This window comes from Patagioenas fasciata, chromosome 1 (genome assembly GCF_037038585.1).
Source record: "Patagioenas fasciata isolate bPatFas1 chromosome 1, bPatFas1.hap1, whole genome shotgun sequence".
Lineage (NCBI taxonomy): Eukaryota > Metazoa > Chordata > Aves > Columbiformes > Columbidae > Patagioenas > Patagioenas fasciata.
Window position 1 is genome coordinate 15,262,491 of NC_092520.1, and position 22,268 is coordinate 15,284,758.

The window sequence follows — 22,268 nt, forward strand, 5'->3', positions numbered from 1 at the left end:
TATATGCTGCTGCAGTAGAATCAGCCTTTCGTCACTTGTGAAATTGTACCCCTGTTAAATTTTAACCATACTGTTGCATTAATGAAACAGTTGTGTTTAATTTTCTGAATTGTTAAAGGAAAAAGAACAGAATAAATTGTCTATATAAATAGCTCTGATATGAAAATTACTCAAAATAATGATAGGAAATTCCTACATATTTGGGACAATGGACTCTAGTATGTTCCTATGTGTGTAGCTGAGATAGTTGCCGGGGTGGGGGGGGAGGGGCGGGGGGCTTGGTTTTGCAAAAATAGTTTAAAAAAAACAGAAACAAATGAAATTACTTCAGAACAACTGTCCTTTGATGATGTGAAATTACAGCAACTAGTGTCATTTTGTGATACATTTATTACCTTATCTGATGCATTGTAATCAATGAGACTTCTTGGAAAGTGAAGTACTAAGAACAAGATGTGGCTAAATATCTTCTGCTAAGAAGCTCTCACTTTTCAGTTCCCAGTATTCAGAAAAATATAAAAAAGGAAAGTAATAAAAGTTCTCTAACAGTAATATTTTTGCAAGAATAAACTTTAGACAGTGTATTCATGGATAACTGTGGAATTTAAAGTTATTTTCATTTTGAACTAGTTTCTTCTAACAAGTTAGCTATGAAATAAAAAAAAAAAAATAAAAGGAAAAGGTATAGCTAGATCTACTGCAGTATTTAATTTCTGAAGCTGCTGGATTTCACAAGAAATCTTACTTTAGTATGCTGAAGTGAAGGACATCTCACTAATTCATAACTGGATTAAGTTATAGACTTGCCATCTAGTCTCAGCTGCTGATTTCAAATATTTTCCAAATTTCCATCTAATCTGCTGTTTAATAATTTCCAAGTCAAAAATTGAGATCCTATCCACTCAATCATATCTATTATTCTAATCTTTTATTAGGATATAATGAAACAGGAAGCTGTGAGTGTTCTCTGTAGAGTTAATATCACTTCTCTTTAACAGCTTCAGCTCCCACTTTCCCACTAAATCAAATGAGGAAAACAATAATTATTACCAAGGGCCAAGAAGTTGTCATTGAGTGCAAGCCAGAAGCCTCTCCAAAGCCAACTATCACTTGGAAGAAAGGAGACAAAGCCTTAAGGGAGAATAAGAGGTCAGAAGCTTGTTCGGTAAAATAAAGATTGTGTTTGGATGTCTGATTCTGTGATATGATATGAAAATACTTCTAGTGACAAGAACATGCGTATGGTAGCATGGGTATGTAATAATTTTGTCGAGCTGGTTTGTCTGATAGCAGTGACTTAATTGTTTCCACAATATGGAAATGAAAAATCTAAGTAATTTTTCAGAGATGCAGAGAGATGAAAAGAAGTTACATTTTGGTTTGGTTTGGTTTTTTATTTGTTTGGTTGAGGTTTTTCCTCTATTTTCTGTTACTCATTTCAAAAATACTTCAGTTACACTGAAGAGATATTCCGAATTTAGTGTATGAGGGTATTAAAAGCATCAAGGCTGAAATAGTCAGGACCACATAAAATATAAAACGTGCTTATTCATTTGAAATAATTTAAATAAGGCAGATTTGCATCTTGATCACAATGGAAGTCTGTGTAAGAATAGCTTTAAAATTATTCAGAGAAGAAAAATACTATTCCATTATGGGATTTAATTATACAAGTAATTTCTGTTCTCAGCAGCACATCTGTTTAACAGAATATGTTTGATTAAATAAGTTCCGTCCAGCTCTGTACTTTAAACATAGTTTAAGCACTGGAGGTTAAATGCCAGCTGTAATTGCACTTTACAAGATTGCATGTCTGTACACTAGAATAGTTTTGCTGCCCTGCACATGGTCTTCAAGTACGCAGAGCAATCTTATCTTCTTTCTGGCAATGTATGTGAATGAACCATTTAAACTGATTTGCATGGCACTAGTCAAAAAGATAAAAGCAAGGCGTTTTTGTTCATTTGTACAATACTGATGAAAACAGTAGAGCTCATCTGTCCTCATTAGCTGCAAAAGCCATTTCATTCAGGTAAGTCTCACTTTCATTTCATGCCATTTTTTTTGTTCTGAGGAGGAGAATGGGTAACTTTTCATGCTTTTCAGGGGAGCAGAGTGGAACAGCATCATATAAATTTTACTAACAGCTATGTGTTGTATAGTACATATCGACAAGACAGAACAATATTACAAAGATACTGATAATATAAAATGTCCTGAGACCAATGCCTCTATGCTGTAGCTACACGATTAACTAACTACATGACCTTTTCCTCTCATCTCCACAAAACTCACTATGGTTTTTCTGATCACCACACGTAAATCACACTTTAATCCAAGGCCAGTAAGTCATTTTGGTAGGTACTTGATGTCTGTCAAAACATAACCCAACTCTGCAATAAAAACTCTCATGAAAAGAAGATCTGGAGCTACCTTTGTAGTATTTGCAGCTTTTGATACTTGCTTATTTTGACAGAGGCTGGACCAGGAAATGGTGAAACATGGAAGATAACAAGCTGGTTAAACTATTCCACTTCAACTTAATTTTGTGGTCAACTTAATTTTTAGTCATCTGTTAAGGGAATATCTTGTGTCATCCAGAGCAGTTCTCCTGCGTCTACTGTTTATAGGGGGCTGTGGGGAGGTAAATATCAGTTTCAATGGAACTCAGTTCTGCCTCTATATACAGTATGCTTTAAACAACACTAATAGAATCAGTGTGAAGAGGATATGAAGGAAGCTATTGTGATTTGGGGAAAGAAAATGTAAATCAATGGAGGCAGTATGTGTGTTTCCATGCTTTGAACACTGGGAAGGAATCATTGAAAGAAAACTGTGTAAAATGTTTTAAAAAAAAAAGGAATAATGTGACATAATTTCATGAGCACAAATATATACTTTGAAAATGAACTTTCTTCACAGACTGCTTATAAAAATCACAGCAAAAACAATTAGGAACTGTCATGTGGTGAGTTTGCATAGAATGTTAAACCATCAAAGCTTAAAAAAAAAAAAAAGGCATTCTGATTAGATAATAAGGAAGGGCAAGGATAGAACAACAGCATTTTTTATTATTATTTTCTGCCACAACTTAATCCTCTTCTACAGAGTGCTTGTACCAAGTGAATGTTTTGTTTCAAAGGAATTTGCTTCATTTAGATACCTCTGTTCAAAAAGTCTCAATACAAAAGAGACCTCAACCACCACGGAGAAGAAATTGCACTAAACTAGTGGGTCTGCTGTCATCTAGTCCACCTCTTCCAAACTGTGTTGCCTCTTTAGGTGTTCCTGCATACAACCCAAAACTGGCTGACAGAAATTCCTCAAGTGACATTTCAGTTTGTAACTGAGCAGAAGGCCGAGCTTGTTCCTGTGGGACTTGTGGCTGAGTCCTGTCCTCGCTGGGACTCCAGCTCCTGGAATGTAAAACAGTTTGAAAGCCTCAGGTGTTTCAGATTAATACAAAAGGCTAAAGTCATTCACTTGGCAACATAATGATGTAAAGAATCATCATAAGCTCCATCTCTTGGTCTGTTTTTACCTTTGAACAAATTATCCAACTCTAGATCTTCAAATTCACAGTCTCTCTATGCTAGGTGTGCTCTACCTGGTGAGGAATCATTGTTTTGAGCAGTCAGATCATTTGATTCAACTTGGAAAACATCTGTATGTTATAACAGTGCTTCTGAACTTGGTTCTGAATGAGCGGCAAATCTATAAGATAGATCACAAAAACTAGGATATTCACAGATATTTGCTGGAAAAGATCTATCATTCTTAGTGTTATAATCGCATCAATGCTATAAATTTGACTAAATTACCCCTATAGAAACATACTTATTTAATAAAGAATCCAAAGTATTCATAGTTCATTCTGTTAACCAGATGTAAAGATCAAGACTTGCTGCAAAAGCCATGAGCCATGTTTTAATGAAACAAAATATATGATATTGAAGATCTACTAAGATTAACACTTCAAAAGATCAAAGCAGTCTGTGAAGCTTACTGATACAGGATATTTAACAATCACTATCAGCATTTGAAAGGAACTACGTGTAAAATTCAAACCTTTTGTATTTCATTATCTCGATGAGTTGTTAATACATTCAAACAAACAGAAGTTCGTTGGCATTTTCACCTAAAAGAGGAGGGGAAAAAAAGCTATTTTGAAATTAGAATGCAGCTGAAAGCAAAAGCAACTGAAGTTGTGTAAGTAGAAAACCACATTAAAGATGCATATTTTCAGTAGTCACCTCACAATAATTAAAATTGTTCACTATCTTTACTAACCACTTTTCTCTGGATTCAGTTATTGTCTCATAGGTTGATAGAAAATTGTATGTCATTGAGGCAGTCTGTGATCCTGTGTATCCTGGTTATTGATTTGAACACTGAACTTTTTAGTTCATAAGAATTTTGCTAAGTACTTTTCAATCTTTTAGTTCATCATTAGTTCTGAGTTTATAGAAAACTGGATTATATTGGGATCCAAATCTGAATAAGTTTATTCTTTGATTTGTAGTAAAATGTTTGGTTGAAACTTTGATTTAGATCCTGAGCAGGAAGAATTAAGCCCTTGGGCAAGAGTACGGTGATCAACAGTCATTTTCTTGAAGTTTCTGAAACATTCCAATCAGATACTGTAGTCAAACCCTCATTTATTATTTTAGCATCAGTTTCTAAAAGAGATCCAGACCCAGACTACCCAGATCAGAAAGTCAGACAAGTGCCTGTTTCTAATTAAACATTTTCAAAACTTATGTATCAAGCTAAAATAAAAAAAAAAAAAATATATATTTAATAACATTATTTTATCTAGACAGCTAACTTTATAAACACAGTAAAATAGACTGGAATGTGCCACCAATTACATCAATGTAAATTATAGGTAATGCTAATAAAATCAATTATTAAATTCCAGACAAATATATATTTTTCAAAATTCTTTCAGTTTCCCTGTCCAGGCTTCTGTAAATTGCACATATTTATTAATGATTTACCACTGCACCAATTTTTGTGAGCCATTGCTCCATTAACTATAATTTCAGTTTCATCACTTCCTTTAAATCACTTGCCTGTTTTGTCTAGATTGCCCTTCAGTAGTGACTACAGCTGATGTTTAAACAGATATGCTTGACTAGTCATAGATATTAAAAAGCACTATAAGTCTTTATTAATCTGTTTTTCTTTTTCTCCTATATCTAAAATATTCTTCTCATTAAACTTATCTTGAATTTTCACTCTAGCTCATTATTTCCATTATATATCCATTAATTATAGTTAAAATCATTCAAAAGCACTCCAGCAGCACAAAGAGTTCTATTCATTCTCAATTTTTTTCCTTCTCCATTCAGACCACCAAGAAATAATTTTAAAAAATACATAATTTAACCAACAAGCTGGTAACTGAGGAAACAGAATTTTTATAGTGACAATTTTGTGCTGCTTTATTTTGCTTTTGTTCCTTTTACTTTTGAAGCTTCTCAAATAAAAATGTTTATTTTATCAATGTTTCTTGTACATATCAATTTGTGTGTGGATAAATACTTTATCTAAAAAAAATCTACATACACTTATGTTAAAACATGTATGTATGCACTGGTAATACAGTTCTGCATTTATTGATTCCTCCTTTTCTGTATGACACCATCTAATGTTTCTTCTTTAAAAAAAACCCCACAACATTAACAGTCTCTGGAGGTCATATTCACAATAGATCATCATGAGCAGAACAACAGTGCCAGTCTCTCTGTGGCTGTTGTACAATTGCTCGCATTCGTCCACCTAGGTACAATTTTAACTTTCCCTGAGGACCTAAATATATTAAGCATATCTTTCTGTGAGGAAAATAGATTGTAACAATACTCTACTCAACACTTCAATTCAGCCGCTTTTCCTGTGGAACAATTAGGTTTCTTACACTTCTGTTTAAAGGAGTTCTGGAAATAAGATGAAGAAAACTTTTAGTGGGTTAAGCAGCACAGGGAATTTTGGATAGATTGAATGCAATAGCCTGGCCTGGGTTTGGCCAGGTCACAAACTTCAAGATTCCTACTCCTGCAGTAGATATCATGGTGTTTTTTAATTGATTACAAGTGGCTAAAAATGTTTTCTTCCATTTTCTCTGAATGGTATCAAGGAATCACAGAATATCTAAAAGTGGCAGGGACCTCTGGATGTCACCTGGTCCAATTCCTCTGATCAGAGCAGGGTCAGCTAGAAGAGGTTGCTCAAGATCATGTCCAGCCCTGCTGAGAAAGACTTGAAGGTTCTCATGGATGAAAAGCTGGACATGAGCCAGCAATGTGTAGTCACAGTCCAAAGAGCCAACCATATTCTGGGCTGCATCAAAAGGAGCGTGGCCAGCAGGTGGAGGGAGGTGATTCTGCCCCTCTGCTCCGCTCTGGTGAGGCCCCACCTGGAGTCCTGTGTCCAGCTCTGGAGCCCTCAGTGCAGGAAAGACATGGACCTGTTGGAGAGGGGCCAGAGGAGCCACAGAAATGATCAGAGGCTGGAACAGCTCTGCTGGGAGGACAGGCTGAGAGAGCTGGGGTTGTCTCCAGGGAGACCTTATTGCAGCTTTTCAGTACTTATAATAGAAAGGACCTATAAAAAAGATGGGAACAGTCTTTTTAGCAGGGTCTCTGGTGACAGGACAAGTGGTAATGGTTTTAAGCTAAAAGAGGGGAGATTTAGACTAGGTCTGAGGAAGAAATTTTTTTCCAATGAGGGTGGTGAAACCCTGGCCCAAGTTGCCCAGAGAGGTGGTAGGTGCCCCATCCCTGAAGACATCCCAGGCCAGGCTGGACAGGGCTCTGAGCAACCTGATCTGGTTGGAGATGTCCCTGCTCATGGCAGGGGGTAATTGGACTAGATGAGCTTTGAAGGTCCCTTCCAGCCCAAACTATTCTGTGATTCTATGATTTATAATAAAACCTGCGCACAGTGTATTGCCATGTAGAAAAGTTAATGTCTGCTTGACATGTTCTTCATTTACTGTATGCCTCACCTGGGGCCATTGGGACTGATTTGCAAACATAAAGAAGCTTCTAGAAGCTGTACATCTAACAACAAAGTACTGGATATTAAAAGGAAGTTCTCTGAAGTCAGAATTTAAATATCACAATTAAAATCAGTGGATACTGAAAATAAGGAGACGTGAATATTTGTGAAGCTGTCAGGCATTAAAAACATGGAGAAATATTAATGAGGAAATTCTGTCTTCATAATCATGTGAAAAAACTTCAAGCCACACACTGGCCTTTGAAGAACAGGAAAACACTAAACAGTACCCATTAATTGACAATCATCATCAATAGGTACTAAATAAAGAATAAATCCACTTGAGAGGACAAAGTGCTCAAGCTATGGGTAACATAATACATGAAGGAGTGAATTGAGACTGATGAAATTTTGCCTTTACCTAAATTTGCATCATTTTATGTTCTTTCAGTTGTGTTTTTCTAATATTCAACAGCTGTATAGGAAGCCAGAGAAAAGAAAAATAAGGAGATGTCATCTGGGGACATTACATTCCAAATACTAATAGAGAATTGCTACAGTGTTGCTAGATTGAGACACAGGGAAGCCTGTGACTATTGACTTATACCTACCCGAGGTTAATAATTAAATCTTTGAACTACAGAAGTAGTTGTCCTGTATGTCTAGATATTTCATCTGTCATACTTTGCTATGTAATTAGTGGAAACACATGGAACACTTAAATCTAAAAATATCATCATGCAAAAACTTAGAAATAGACAAGTTTTAACACTCTTCTGATCTCAGACTACTTCATTTTCCATTTTGACAGGTTCTTATTACAGTTTTACTCTTCACTCTACAATATTTAAGGATCTGTTAGTTTTTCCTTTGTAAATTCCTATTTTAATGGTTTTACAGCTCAATTGCTATTAAAAAAAAAATCAAAAGAGAAAAGAAAAAGAAAGGTGTTTCAGAGCAGAAAATAAAAAAAAAAATATTTGAGTTTGTGGGTGAAATGTGTATTCAATGTGGTTTGGTTAGTACATGTGTTATATTTTTAAATATGAACATGTATTTAGTGTAACAGAGACACATATTTTATGCTTTCTTCCTGGTAGCTTTCCAAAAAAGTTTCAGTTCCATCTAACTGTGGTATGTAATATTTGTTTAAACTGAAAACTGTGCACTGTGATGGTAAAAGAAAGCATATATGTAAAATGGATTGAAAATTACTCTGAATAGTAATTTTCAATTTGTCTATTGGTCTCTAAGTTGCACCAGGCTCAGCTTGTATCTGGCACAACTTTCTGCATCTGTGTGATCAACCACACAGAGCACAGTAGCTCAGTCTACTACGCTACCATTTTTTTCTTTTTTTTTTTTTTTTTTTCTGAGAACACCACGATCTTTTTTCCAGGTAATGAAGAAAGATCTTCAGAAATAATCCAACCATAGGAGCAGACTATTAACCAGTTTGAAGATGTAACTTTGTGTGTCCAGTTAAATATCCAAAGAAAATGGCCACTCATGAGTTTCAATTAGTTTAACAAATAGCATTTCCACAGGTGACCAAATGAGTTCTGTGGTTATACTCAAGGGAATTGTTACCCACAAGACACTAAATGACTCTTTGAACTGAAACATCCCACTCTTTCTTACCAGGAAGGGTATTCAGGACAATATTTTCTGTTATTTCTTAAAAAGTACTTCATATACGGCTATACAGCTATTTAGGCACTCACTGACTCTTTTGAGAGAAATAGGTATGTTTAGATAATAGTGCATTGCAGTATACATTATTAAAGAAAAAAAATCTTTTTCACTAATTGAGTTGATGTTTGAAGAAGTGTACCACCATATCTTACCAATTTTTAATTCAAATAGGATTTAATTGTATAAAAACAGAAATTCAGATCTCTCCAGTAAACCTCATACAGACTAGACACTAATATTTAGGGAGATGAGTCCCACTCAGTACGACATTATTTTTTGTTGTTTCCACACAATTTCATTTCCTGAGTTTTTCTCAGTTATTGAACTGTAAGTATCCAATATATGTATCCCACATATATATATATGTGTGTATATATATATGTATATACACATATATATACGTATATATACATACATACGTATATATACATACATACATATATATATATATAAAGCACAGAAGAGCTCAACCTTTTTAAGTTGCTGACAACCATGAGATATTTGATCTGCAGTATATGCCTTGAATATCTGCTTACACAACTCAACTAATTATCAGTTGAGCAAACAGTTCATGAATTCTGATTCTAACTATGATTAATTTCTTTGCTGCTGTTATATACACCACCTATTTGTGCACTACACAGGCAGAATATGAAAACTCATCAGTTGCCAGTTGCCTGAAGATTTTTCTTTGCTTAAGGTTCTTCAGACTATGACTTTCAACATCATTTGTCCTTATTAGAAACTTCATCTAAAATTCTTGAGAATTTAAACACTTAACTTCATTCCACCAGCTGATCCCCATGTTCCCAAGTGGCACTTTAATGATAAAAAGGTAGTGAAGAGAGAAAATGCTGAGAACATAAAGAAAAAGAAACTTCATGACAGAAACTCTTATCTTCCTGAGAGAGTTCCACAAGTCACTTCTTTTCAACTTTTGCATAAATCATAATCTAATTTAGCTGTGGCAGGCTCATAATGGGAATTAGAGATCTGGTTATAATGTATAAAAGGGAAACAATTATAACCTTGACTAAGTAGTAAAAACAAATGGGAAGATAATCCCTTCACAAAATAAAGGATCTTTGTTCAAAAGCAACATTGTTTTACTAATTGATCATATTACAACATGAGCTTTGACAAGACAGTGATTTTGGGCAAGCTCCAAAACAACTCTTACTCTTTACTCATGTTCTTTTACAGAGAACATGATTAATGAAGCAATCCAGTACCCATCATGCTTGAAATGTTTCCTGCTTTCTTGCCTCTAGCCAAGAGATTTGGTTTTCTGTACCTATAGGTCCAGTCAGTTCAGGTTTCAGTGACAAATTTAAATTGCTGAAATTTCCTTCCTCTGTCTCAGGCCTCTTGCTTTACAATGGAAGGAGTTAGGGGTGTGATTCAGGTGGAAAATAGCCACTTTATTTCACCTGGGATGTTTTTTTGCTAGGTCATTACTCTTGTCAGTTGATCACACAGATGTAGTTGTAGTTATGCCAAAGCAGCCCAGGAAGGACTGGAGCAACTGGCCATGGAAAAAGACATGTACTTGCAGCAGAGAAGTATCCAGGACAGATCATGAAGCCTCACATTTTCCTGCCTGTATATGCCGTACACCAGTTAGGGCAGATGACTTACCTAGATAAGTAAATTGTAACCAGCCTTGTAATTTTGCCTAGGATTGTACTGGTTTGCAATCAGGTATGCTATTAAATGATTAGTCCCTGGCTTGGTTTTATCCTCCATCAAGTGGCTCTCTGCCAGTAGTCCTTAAGCATCTTAGGAGTTTGTGCATACGAAAAGCCATTCCTGCTAGCCTGTTCACATACTGCCATCATGCTTTAGAGACTAACAGTATTTAATAGAATGGAAACAGTTCTGTGATAGATGGCTTCAATACAGGAAAAGAGTATACCTATTTTTTTTTTTTCTGACAGAGAAATAACCACTGTGTAAGTTGTACAGCACATGAGGGTCTTACCTCAGCCAGAATCTCTGGGTGTTATCACTGAAATAGTCATACTGAAACAGTGACAATATCAATAATAATTACTGTCACTCAGTGGCATTTAACCAAATAGCAATGAAACATTTAGAGTCTTTAGGCACAAGAAATAGAATGTTAAAGAAGAAATTCCCAGGGCATTGTGGGAAATCTGTGAAATGAACCCAGATTGTTTGGATTGAGAAATCTTGTCAGACTCTGAAATATAAGCATGTATTTTGGGTGTATCTGTTAATTTATAGCACCATAAATGTCTAAACTACATTTTAAGTGATGTTCAACATTTCGTTAGATCTCCCAGTCAGCTTCCATGATCTGTACGGAGATGACAGAGTTTTTGTACACATGGGCTTCTAGAATTTATTTTGCACTAAAAAGCCACCTTCCCAAGGAATATTCTTCCTTGTCTGTCATAGACCTATAATTAGTTAGGGTGTCTTTTCAACACATTATCATCTATTACATCAAGATTTACTGTGAAGTTAAGATTGCAGCTATCTTACGAAATTTGCTACTAAATTTCAAAATTTAAAGGGAATTTGCAATGCTCTTGGCCAAAGTTCTTTTATTTAAGTAATAAGACAATTAGCATCACAAATCAATATCACACTGTTACTGATTACAAGCTGCATTCCTCTTATTTAACACTATGAATCGCATGTTACACTTTGGGAAAGGGGTTAATTTAAAAGAGCTTCAAATTAACTGTTTCTCCTTAAAGTATAGAAAGGAGTCAAGAATTTCAAAATATTTATGAAAAACAACAACACAAATGATCCACCTCTGCTTGTAAATTGTAAACCCATTTACCACTGTGAAAGAGAATATTTCTAATATGATCTAGTTGTGTATAACACCAATTTTGCCATGTCAAATTAATAGCATCAATGAAAACCAGATTACTCTAATGTTAGTGATTTCCATGGAAGCAGATTATCTACACACATATCTGAGATTCATGTATTTCTCATTTTCTTTTCAGCAGCTTTATATAGCTTCTGGCCCTGCAGCAAATAAGGAAAAGTCAGGGGGAAAGAATCGTGAGTGTAATGCACACAGGAAGGTTAAAAATGTATCGAGACTTCTATTTAGTAGACCAGCCTTGGAAAAAAAAAAAAGGAGAAAGCATTCTAGTAAGAGCAAACTATAGAGGCATTCGATGTTTGTGAAGACTTTTAATGATCTTTTCTCAACCTTGCCTTTCCCTTCCAATTTCCTCTTGCTAAATCCTTTTCAAAATATATTTCTGTAGTTTCTGGTTTTAAACATCAACAAGTAACTCCAAGATAATTACTATACTATTTTTATCAGAGTATGAAAACAAAACTTAGTAAAACTAGCACCAACATTAATATCTGTAGACTTACCAGACCTAATATAATCCTATGCTTATTTTCTTCCTCTGCCACCACAGCCTGTTATCACTGTACACAGTCACTAATTTGCTTTTTGTGTTATACTCAGTGGCTATTATCTGCTTGCCTATGTTCACAGCAGATACAATCAGCCTAAACCTGGAAAGTGTATGATTTAAATTTTACCACAGTGTCATAAATTAAACTGTGCTAAAGCCATTGAAGCATCCTTAAAGGATCAAAAATCTATAGTTTCTAGTTAAAAACTTGGGAAAACCTATGAGAAAAGTGTGTTTTTTTCATATATGTGACTTAAGGTCACAATGCATAAAATCCCCTCATTACATAGTCTAATATTGATGGAAAGTGATGATATGGTATTGTACCAACATAAGGTAACGGTATGATAGACATATGACTATGTAGGAATCAGAAAATGCACCTTCTGAAGCTGCTGTTTGATCTAGCTTCTATAAGCTTTTCATTTTACAAGATTCTCAAACCACAGAGCAGAAAGACCTTTTAGTACCCTTTTTTGTTATTTTTGTAAGAATGATCTCTTTCAGCATTTTCACATCTATGTCTCACTGATTCTTTGTCAAGAACACCTACCATTATTCAAAGGACTCTCTCTTAGACTCTTCACTGTTTAGTGACTGTTTATTAATCTTTTATCATGGTATTTTTTCCAATTTTGTATCATCTTCCCTTTCCTTTCCAAAGTTTTCTTAACTATTCAATATGTACAGCAGCTACATAACCTCAAGAACATCCTCTAGCGTAGTTCATTTCTCATTACTAGGCCAAGTGACATATACTTAGTGATAATATATATTTATATTTTTAAAGAAAACTTTTCACCCATGGGACATTAACACTCTATGTTTTTGACTTCAGACCTGAAAAGTTTTTCTGTAGTTTGACTGGAAAGTCACCATCATCCTAAAGCTAGTGAGGCTTTCCTCAAAGCTTCTTGTCTAGTAAAAACCAAAAGACAGCTCTCCTCCCACCAGAAAATGCAAAAATATGTTTCAGACTAGAAAATGCACAAACAAATCTACAAATAATTTCAGTTTATCTTGATAATTCTTTATTCCTCTACCTACAGAAATGAAGATCCAGATATTTCTTCGACTCATTTACAAGTTTTATTTTCTTGATATAGTAATGCACAACTTTGAAACACCTTTGCTTTTCTAGTCTTTTTTAATGAGCAGTTTTTAAATGTTTTCTTCCAACATCTCTGGTACCTCTTTGCTGTGAATGGATCCTTACATCCCTTACTACAATGCCAAATCCACATCTTTCTCAGTCATCAGTCCAAAACAAAATCTGTATCCATGAAGAGCTAGTTAGTAAAAATTTATTAGAAACAAAATATCATTTTTTTCATTGATCTTTATTTTCCTTTTCTTCCTTGTGTTTTGTACTGTTCTCTTACATTGCAGTGCTCCTGGAAAGTATAACTGTAACAGAATTAATGAAATTGTATAGGATTTCTAAAACCCATCTAATCCAACACTCCACTCAAAGTAGTACTAGCTGCATCAGGCTTCTCAGGACCCTGTCCAGTCCAGTCCCGAATATCTCCATGGATGTAGATTCTACAGCCTTTCTGGTCAACTTATTCCAGTATTTGTACACCTTCATAGTATGTTTTTTTCCTCATTTTTAGCCAGATATTCCAATTTATGCCTGTTATTTCTTATTCTATGCATCTCCAAGTCCAGATCTTTCTTCCCAATACTCTTCAGTAGGTGGATATAGACAGAAAAAAAAAAAAAAAAAATTTAGTACCCTTAGCCTTCTTTTCTCCAGGCTGAAATAAAAAATATTTCCCAGTCTCTACTCATGTGATTTTTGCAGTACAACCATCTCTGTGGCTCTCTTTGGGACTCAGTCCAGTAATTCAGTATCCTTCTTGTACTCAGATACAATCCCAAAAGGAAAAGTGCCAAATAGAGAAGAAGAATTGAGGACCTGCTTTTATCTAGTCATATTGTGTCTGCATTTGTGCACAGGGCTATTCTTTGCAGATTTAGAACTTCACTAAAATTCCTGAGGTTTGTCTAAGGCCATTTCTCCACCTGTTGAGGTCCATCTGAATAACAACCCTGCTGTACAGCATATCTAACACCCTCTTAATTTTACATCATCTGTGAACCTGCTGAGTGTACTCCTTGCCATTATATGGGCAATTTATATGACCAGTAAACATCTGTGGCCAAGAGGGATGCTAACTAGTAGCCAACCACCAGCTGAATTTTATATCACTGATTACAGACTTTTGAAACAGGCAGTGCAACAAATTTGTTACCCACACATTACACACCTTTTCCTCTTCACACAAATGCTTGATCCAGGCTTAGCTGTCTTTGATGCCTTCTCAGATGGGTCTTCCTCCTCTTCAGATGCTCCCAGAGCACTATGCCTGTCCTGGAGTTGCAGATCTAGAAGTGCAAATGATCTACAGGTCAAGATCTAGGAAGACTGCTGTTGCCTCAAGCCATGCTTTTTCCAGTCTCCCTCATCTTGGGAGTTTCCATCTACTGTTCCTTTGAGTACAGTGTCTAGCTGAACCTCATTGCTTGTTTCACAGAGCTTGGGCTTTTGTCTCTTCAGGGTCTCTGAGGAGACCCTGTCAATCTTCTGTCTTTCCTAATGTCTCCCAGTCTGCGTTCACTGCTGCACTAACATCTGCCAGGTCCCAGCTGCACTCCAGCCTGATGGTTACACAGCTGCCCCTCAAGCACCAGCTGAAGAGGTGCTCAGGTCACTTCTTGACAGTAGTCAGCTGAAGACAGAAGTTACAAATGGCCCCTAACCAGGAAACAGCCAACAGAGACTCGCTGTTAGATGATAGAAGCAAAAGCCTCCAGAAGGCAACCTTCTCCAGCAATAGCAAGCCACCAGAAGTTGCCAGGAAATGCTCTCAGAAGGCGACTGTAGCAATAACAGCTAGTTCCTCCGTGGTCTGCTTTGGGAACTGTGTCCTATAGCTGATTTTTAATTGTTCTTCTGTATTTTTTCTCATCTGGTATGAGAACATATTCTCAACTTTTTTCTTGATACTTTCTTAATCACTTCATTTCATGTCCAGCTCATATTCCTGAAGAAAAGATAAGTTAAAAAAAAAAAAAAGAAAAAAAAAGGAAACACTTTTTATTATTACCTTGCCTTATAAATGCAAACTATACTAAGAATTTGCAATTCTTTCATCATGAGAGTGAAGAAGCCCCTTTTCTGTAAAGTGAGTGATAGCCCACTGCTGGAGAGGCTTAACCACCTTTAGTAAATGTTTGACTTGAAGCTTAAATCTACATCAGGCGAGATATAGACTTGGACAGAGGTTTGTGCAGAGTACTGACTGCTCTGCAACAGGGTATGGGAAAAAACAAAGATTCAAGGACATGAAAACTCAAAACCCTGCACTGCAACAACAGTGACACGCATCATCCTGGATTTCTCTCTTTCTATATGGTTTAATAATGAGTGACTGCCTTGTTGAGGTCTGGGTCCGGTTCATCCAAAAATTTTCCTTTCTGCACAAAGTTTACTTTTTAATGAATAACTTTTTTTATTATTATTATTTTAAAAGCATTGAACTGGAAAAAAAAACAGGTCCTTTGAAAGACCCTTTATTTTCTCTGCATCATAAACCCTACTGTGGTTGTTTAAACAATCTAAGTAATAAACATCATTTAAATGTTAAAAATGTTATTTTAGAATCCGTGATGGATAACTCTAATTATCTTTACAAAAGAAAGACAGACTACATTTTCATAGAATAGTTAAACAAAGTGCCAAGGCCATGTGTTTTGATGTATTGAAAATAGCACACTATTTAAGACAGGCAGACGCAGAATCTCTTACAACTCCAAAACTGAAATTGCTTATGTTGTTAGCACACTTGGCAATAAATGAAGCTAAAAAAATGTTAACAGTAATGTACCTTTAATTTACCTTAGACCATAAGCGGATTCAGTTTTTCACTGTGAGTTCTTGGTTTGGATGGTGATTAGCCACAAATGGCAACAGGTACTTTACCTTTGTACTGAATATCCTTCAGATGAAAAGTAATATTTGTGGGGACTTAAAATTCCTAGTACATCAAGAGCTAGCTGCAGCATTCAGAAAGATATATCAGTTGAAGTTTTTATCTCCATATCTTAGTGGAGATTCTTTTTCTCTTGAATCAGTTTTTCAGCAGTATCTCACTTTCACATGCAGACTATTATTCTAGTTGCGTTGTTGTGTTTTGTTTGGAGTTTTTATTCTATGTCCTTTACAGGATCCAGGCCAATACAATAGTTCTTTTTTGCCCACTGAATACCCACTCAGGGATATTGTACATGCTCTTTGATATTCCATTAATACACAGTGTTTTCTAAACTCTCATAACAGCTTAAAAGATTCATGAGATTCACGCTGTTGAATTTAAGCACATGTGCTTTTTTCTTTAAGACATAATTCCCGCTTGATGTTTGACTTCTGCATTATGGCTCAACTGCACTTTGATGTGACACTCAGATAAAAGCATATACCAGAAAGTATAAACCAGATTTTGTATCAAAGAGAATCCCTTGTGTCTAATACAAACTCCTATACAAAGAAATACTCGCAACTACAGCAGTAAATGAATCCTTATTTATTAAAATTCATTTATTCTTTAGCAAGGGGTTTCCGGTTCTGTTTAATGTAATTTGCCCTATAATATTAATGAAAAAATTGTCACTACATAAACATAATATTGAAATGAACTAATTCAAACACTTCCAACAGGACCCCAGAGTCTAGAGAACTGTGTAATAAAAATGACTGGTCAGATAATAAAACTGGGAACACTGTCCTTTTGCAGATCATATCATGATTTTTTTTAACTTTTTATTCTGTAATTAGGCCATTTTCATTTGGTGCCTGTCTGTTACTTTTTGCTTGTGAGTGTGTGTTGATGTTTGGGGGATTTTTTTAAGTCTAGATAGTTTGCCTTCACTAATGGAGGGTCACTTAGGAAATAAGACATAAAAATATATATTTTTTAAAAGACTTCTACTAAGTCATTGGTATTAAATTCACACATGGGAACTATTGTGGCCCTTTTTATGACAGTCATGTGGCATATACTGTAATACCGTTCACACAGCTTTGTGAACACATAAAAAGCATATTGCCTATATTCAAAGCCTTGAATTTGTGGCATCACATTCCCCTCCTGTCACCCATTTAGTCCCAAAATGCCTGATTGCGCAAATGACCCAGCAATAGGTAGCTCTACCTTGCTGGTAGCACTTCTCCAGGTTACAGCAGAGAGGAAGCCCTATTGCCCTTTTCAGCTCATCACTTTTGTAAATACACAAAAAAGATGTTTCTATTTACCTCAGTTTTCAGAGAAAATGAAAGTTACTTTTCTTTCTGGGGCAGGATTCTTTTCTTCAGAGCCAGGCATGTTCCTAAATAGTACAAATGGTTAACTTCTGCGTGGTGTGAGGTCAGCTGAGAAAAGCCAGAGGATAACTTTGGGTTTTACCTCCTGTACCCTCAGGGTTCTTTTATTCAGAGCAGCACTCATTTTTATACTCTGATTCATTCCATTCAACATTAATTTAAGGTTATTAAGTGAGAAAGTTCTGTAGTTTAGAGAATTAATTTTGTCTCCCTTTCAAATGACCCAAACAGCTGTTCTTTCTCACTGCTTTAATTCCCTATGCAATACATATTTAATTTTCAGTGTGTAGCAAAATATAGTTTACCTTTCTGTATATTCCCTTTTCCCTCCATCATAGCCTCTTTCCCAGCTTCTCTGATAATTGTCAAACTGTTTAATTATCCAGTTTAGATCTGAAGCTTTTTCCTACCAGTACATTTTCTCTTTTGCTTCAGATACAAATTCCTTATGTATTTTTCACCTTTGACTTAATAAAAATCAATTTTCTCTATATTCAGGTCCTTTGTCCAGTGAGTACATTCCCCAGATTTCCTCTGTAATCAAGTCACTGGGCTTCTGCCTTTGCTCCCAGGTCCTGTATCCAGAATGATCAGGACAGTGGAAAAAAAAAAAAAAAAACAAATTGAAAAAGAATCCATATTCAGAAATAAATGTATTAACCATTATTACTATATATTATTCAATTCACACTTTAACCTCCAACTGCAATGTGATTTTTAGCAGGCATTTTCTTCTTTGCTAGTATTTTGAAGATGTCTGCTCCAAACCATGTCTGATTCTTCCTGCAGATGTTTTAGATTTACAGATTGGCTTATTTGATCAAACTGAAAGAAATGAGCTCTGAGAAGTGTATAATTTTTAAATATCTTGTCTAATATTGTCAGTACTTAAGGATTATAAGTACACAACATTGACAATTAAACTTATCTCTGTTTGAGGCTTCCCAGTAGTTCTTAAAGGACCAGTCTGCACTATGTTGTGAGCACAGTCACAAAGGGTCAGCCCTTCTTACAGAACGGAGGCTGCAGACAGACAGACTGCCCCGCCAGCCCATCTGGGAAGTGCTTGGGTAAGATAACAGCTGGAGGGTAGACTGGAGAAGGATTTGAAGGGAAGGATAGTCCAGACAGAGATAATTAGGTTAAAATTCTGCTTAACTTTCATGAGGAAGCCAAAAGAAAATCAGGCAGATCGTTTCCTAAGGTAGAGGAAAAATTCAAAACCATATCATTAATTGTGCCTTAAAAGCAACTGAAAAATGAAATATTTGATGACAAAACTGCTGTCATCTATTTAACTAGCTGAGCCTTTATTGTGGTACAAAATTAACAGTTTAATTACAGAAGCACCTGAAGCATTTTACTGGTAATATTGCAAACAGTGGAGTTTGCAGTCACATTTCCACAATTCACATTTTAAACAAAAAATGGAGGAAAAGGTTAAAAAATGTTGACATTGATCAAGAATAGCTCATCCAACAAAAGTAGTAGCTCTTCAGTAAATATAAAGTGCAGGAAAATGTTCTCTGCTTTCAAGCTCTTGATTCTGGGCTTCAGAAGCATTCATTTTCCTCTTTCCTTAAATGCTGAGGACACGAACTTCTTATTCTAAACTGTGCCTTAATGCTTTTTTGTATAATTTTGAAGCCTTGCTAGAAAAAAGGAAACACCTGCCATGCTTTTAATGCACATTCTGAAAGCTTAGAAATTTCTCTGCAGCTGCTATCGTTCTCATAGCAGGGTGATTGAAAAAAGGAGTATCGATGCCACAGGTTCTTAACAGCACTCTGTGGAGCTCTGCGGTAGATTGCTCCGTGGCATTATTATCCAGGTACTGTTAAGTTGGATTTTGCACATAGCAACTGGAGGATTTTGATCAATAGGAAGGATGCTACACAAAGGACTTTGGGAATAGGCATTAAACTTACTGAAGCAACTAAAAGAAGTCTCAAGGAGTCCTGACAAATTACCAGCTGCTGCTCTTGTCACATCCTTAGCAGTAAACTGACCGTGAGCTAAGAACTGCCGTCAGAGAAGGCCAAAATGAGGAACAGTTAAAGAACTGCAAACTGTCACTTTTTTCCTTTTGTAGGAAATATGTTTCCTATTAAAAGATTCATAAGCTGAGCCCAAAATATGATAAAGAAACAGAAATGTCTGACTGAATAATATCCAAGCTGCTTATTTTTGGCATTTAAAACTATCCCAGGGGATTTCTATCCCAGGTCTATAAAAAGAAAAAATGCTATATTAATATTTCAATGAATGCAAATTATTCAAAGTCATGATGGAAAGATCAAAGAAGGTGAAAAATTTCATTCAGGTAAAATCAGAGGATAACAAATGTTGAACAGCCACTGTGCTTGTCATTTCATGGCTTCATTAGATTTTAGCCAAAAGGTACCAGAATAGAACCTGACTGATTTATATATAGTCTTTTAACTTCATCTACTGACATCAGTATTGAAATCAACAATTTTGTAAAAGGGTATTTCATAGTCCAAACAATGGCAAAAAAAATCAATGGAAAGGAACAAATAAAATTGGATTTGTTCTTTCCCAGTACAATTTTTTGTTGTAACAATTTGGCTACCAAAAAAGTGCAAATAAGATGCTTGATATGAATGTTGTCTTAGGGTCCATTGTGCTAGACACGGCTCAAGCACATACAGTTCCCAAATGAAGGACACAAGTTGGTACAACAAAGCATGCTTATGTAAGTACATTTCATTCTTTGTGGAAGAAATGAAATTCATTATTTAAATTCCAGAAGTCAAGATGAAAAGCTTGTGTTATCCTTGTAGAAATGTTGGCACTGGAAGTTTGTCCCAGGACATGTTGCTTGTTATGAGACACAAGCACAGCATAATAAAAGACTTTGGAATATTATTAGTGATATTAGTGGGACTGATATTCATTGTGACACGTGAAAAAATCAAAATATTTTCTCTGACACATGCTGAAGCTCTTGTCAGATCCTCTTTAACTGCTAAACACTCTCCATAAAAGAATGTAGGATTTGATATGTGCTTTTTCAGTGACATAATGTAAGTGCATTTATTGGTTAATTGTATAATCCAGAAAAAGTATGTCTTAAAGTAATTTGTAAGCCTTCATCTAGACTTTAATTTTCTGCTGAGGAGAGAAATTACATCGGCTTATTTATAAATAGCAGCTTGATAAACTGTGCACTTAATTAAACATCCACTGACTGATCTGATCGCCCTGGTATATCTTCATAGTTTGTGATTTATAGACAAACTAAGGGTCATGGGAGCCATTTACCGCATTTATGGTGGTATAAGAGAACAGTCATTTTAGTCTACAACATTTTATTAAAAATCTTCAGGTGCAGGTTGTAACTACAATGCAGGTTTATTATCTGTCTGCTTCTCTGTATGTTGCCTCTAAAAAACAATGAGAAACTTTGATTTGGTGGACAAGACCAGGGGCCACATTATGCCCTGAGAAACGATGTGTGAATGGGAGCTGTGTAACACAAGCTACCAGGAAAATGAGGCTGTAACTCAGACTCTGTGGTACCTGGGGCTGAGTCATATAATGTTTCCTCTTTCAAATCAGAAACCTAGAAACAAGTGAAATTCATAGATGTTTTACAACACACAAACTTCCAAATTGGCCAAAGTCATGTCCCCGGTCACAAGATTTCTAGTATTTTGTGTCAGTGGGATTGTCTACTAGCTGTTATTTTATAATATTGACTTGTCTTCCCTTCCTCATCCCTTTTACAGATTTCCCACATTCTCAGCTGTCATCCCCTTGTTTTACAAGTGCTTGTGTTTTTAGTAAAGTTACTTGAAAATCCACTTCAAAAGCTGGGTCCTTGATTAGTAGCACAAGTAACTAAAGTTCATTGCTAATAGCTTCTTAACTAGAATTAATGCTTTCAGTAGCTCTCTTTCTACAATGCTTTCTTCTCATTGCTTTTCCTCTTCAGGCTAACACAGGAAACTAAATTTATTGACACTTCTGTCAGACAGAAGGAACTGCTTGTGTAATGTATCACACAGGAAAAGCCAAAGGGCATTTAAAGACCTGTATTATCCCTGTATGCAGTTCACAAACATGTCAAGTTTCCACTCTCTGTTTTGCGATGCTTTTGTGAGCATTTGGGATGTTGTAGCTAGTGCAACTGCATTTTCCTTGACTCCAGTGTCTTTTTCTCTCACCCTCTGCTCCTGTGAACAACAAAATTTTCCCTCCACTCCGCTACATCAAATTATTTCATCACTTTTCTCCATTTAAATTATCTTGGACTAAAATCCCTGTCTAGGAGGTGTCCCTTTTGCATTCAGAAACATGACCAATTAAAAAAAAAAAAAAACCCACACTTTTCATCCACAAGATGTAAAAAACCTTATAGTTTTTATTGCTAGAATACCCATCTGAGTAATGTAAAATCATATGGCACAATTGTTTTAATAAAAAATGCCAGGTAATATATATATATATATACACACTTATATGTATTATGTGTTTATATATATATTTATGTATAAAAAGTATATATATGTACATTTCTTTCCATTTCCTGATTGAAATATTAGTAACTATCAGAACCAAAAGTCTATGAAAACCAGAAAGTGCACTGAATTTATTCTGATATCCACTGTCAGCCCAGCTTTTCATTCAGATGTTATATGTCTGTGTTATAAAGATTTGAGTGTCTTCATGTGTTTTACGCAACCATTCAGTAGCAGCAGCTTCTTAGTTGCATCTCCCTCAGTCTCTGCACAGACTGCAGG

The 22,268-nt window shown here is 35.5% G+C and overlaps 1 protein-coding gene across 5 annotated transcripts in view; it reads left to right on the forward strand.

The window, feature by feature from the left end:
* CNTN5 (contactin 5) overlaps window positions 1–22,268 on the forward strand; it is a 709,446-nt gene that overhangs the window by 574,255 nt on the left and 112,923 nt on the right. For all 5 annotated transcript variants that reach the window (XM_071803584.1, XM_071803595.1, XM_065832157.2 and 2 more), the window contains one exon: window positions 999–1,149. In XM_071803584.1, coding sequence (XP_071659685.1) covers window positions 999–1,149 — 151 coding nt within the window. The remainder of the gene's footprint in view (window positions 1–998; window positions 1,150–22,268) is intronic.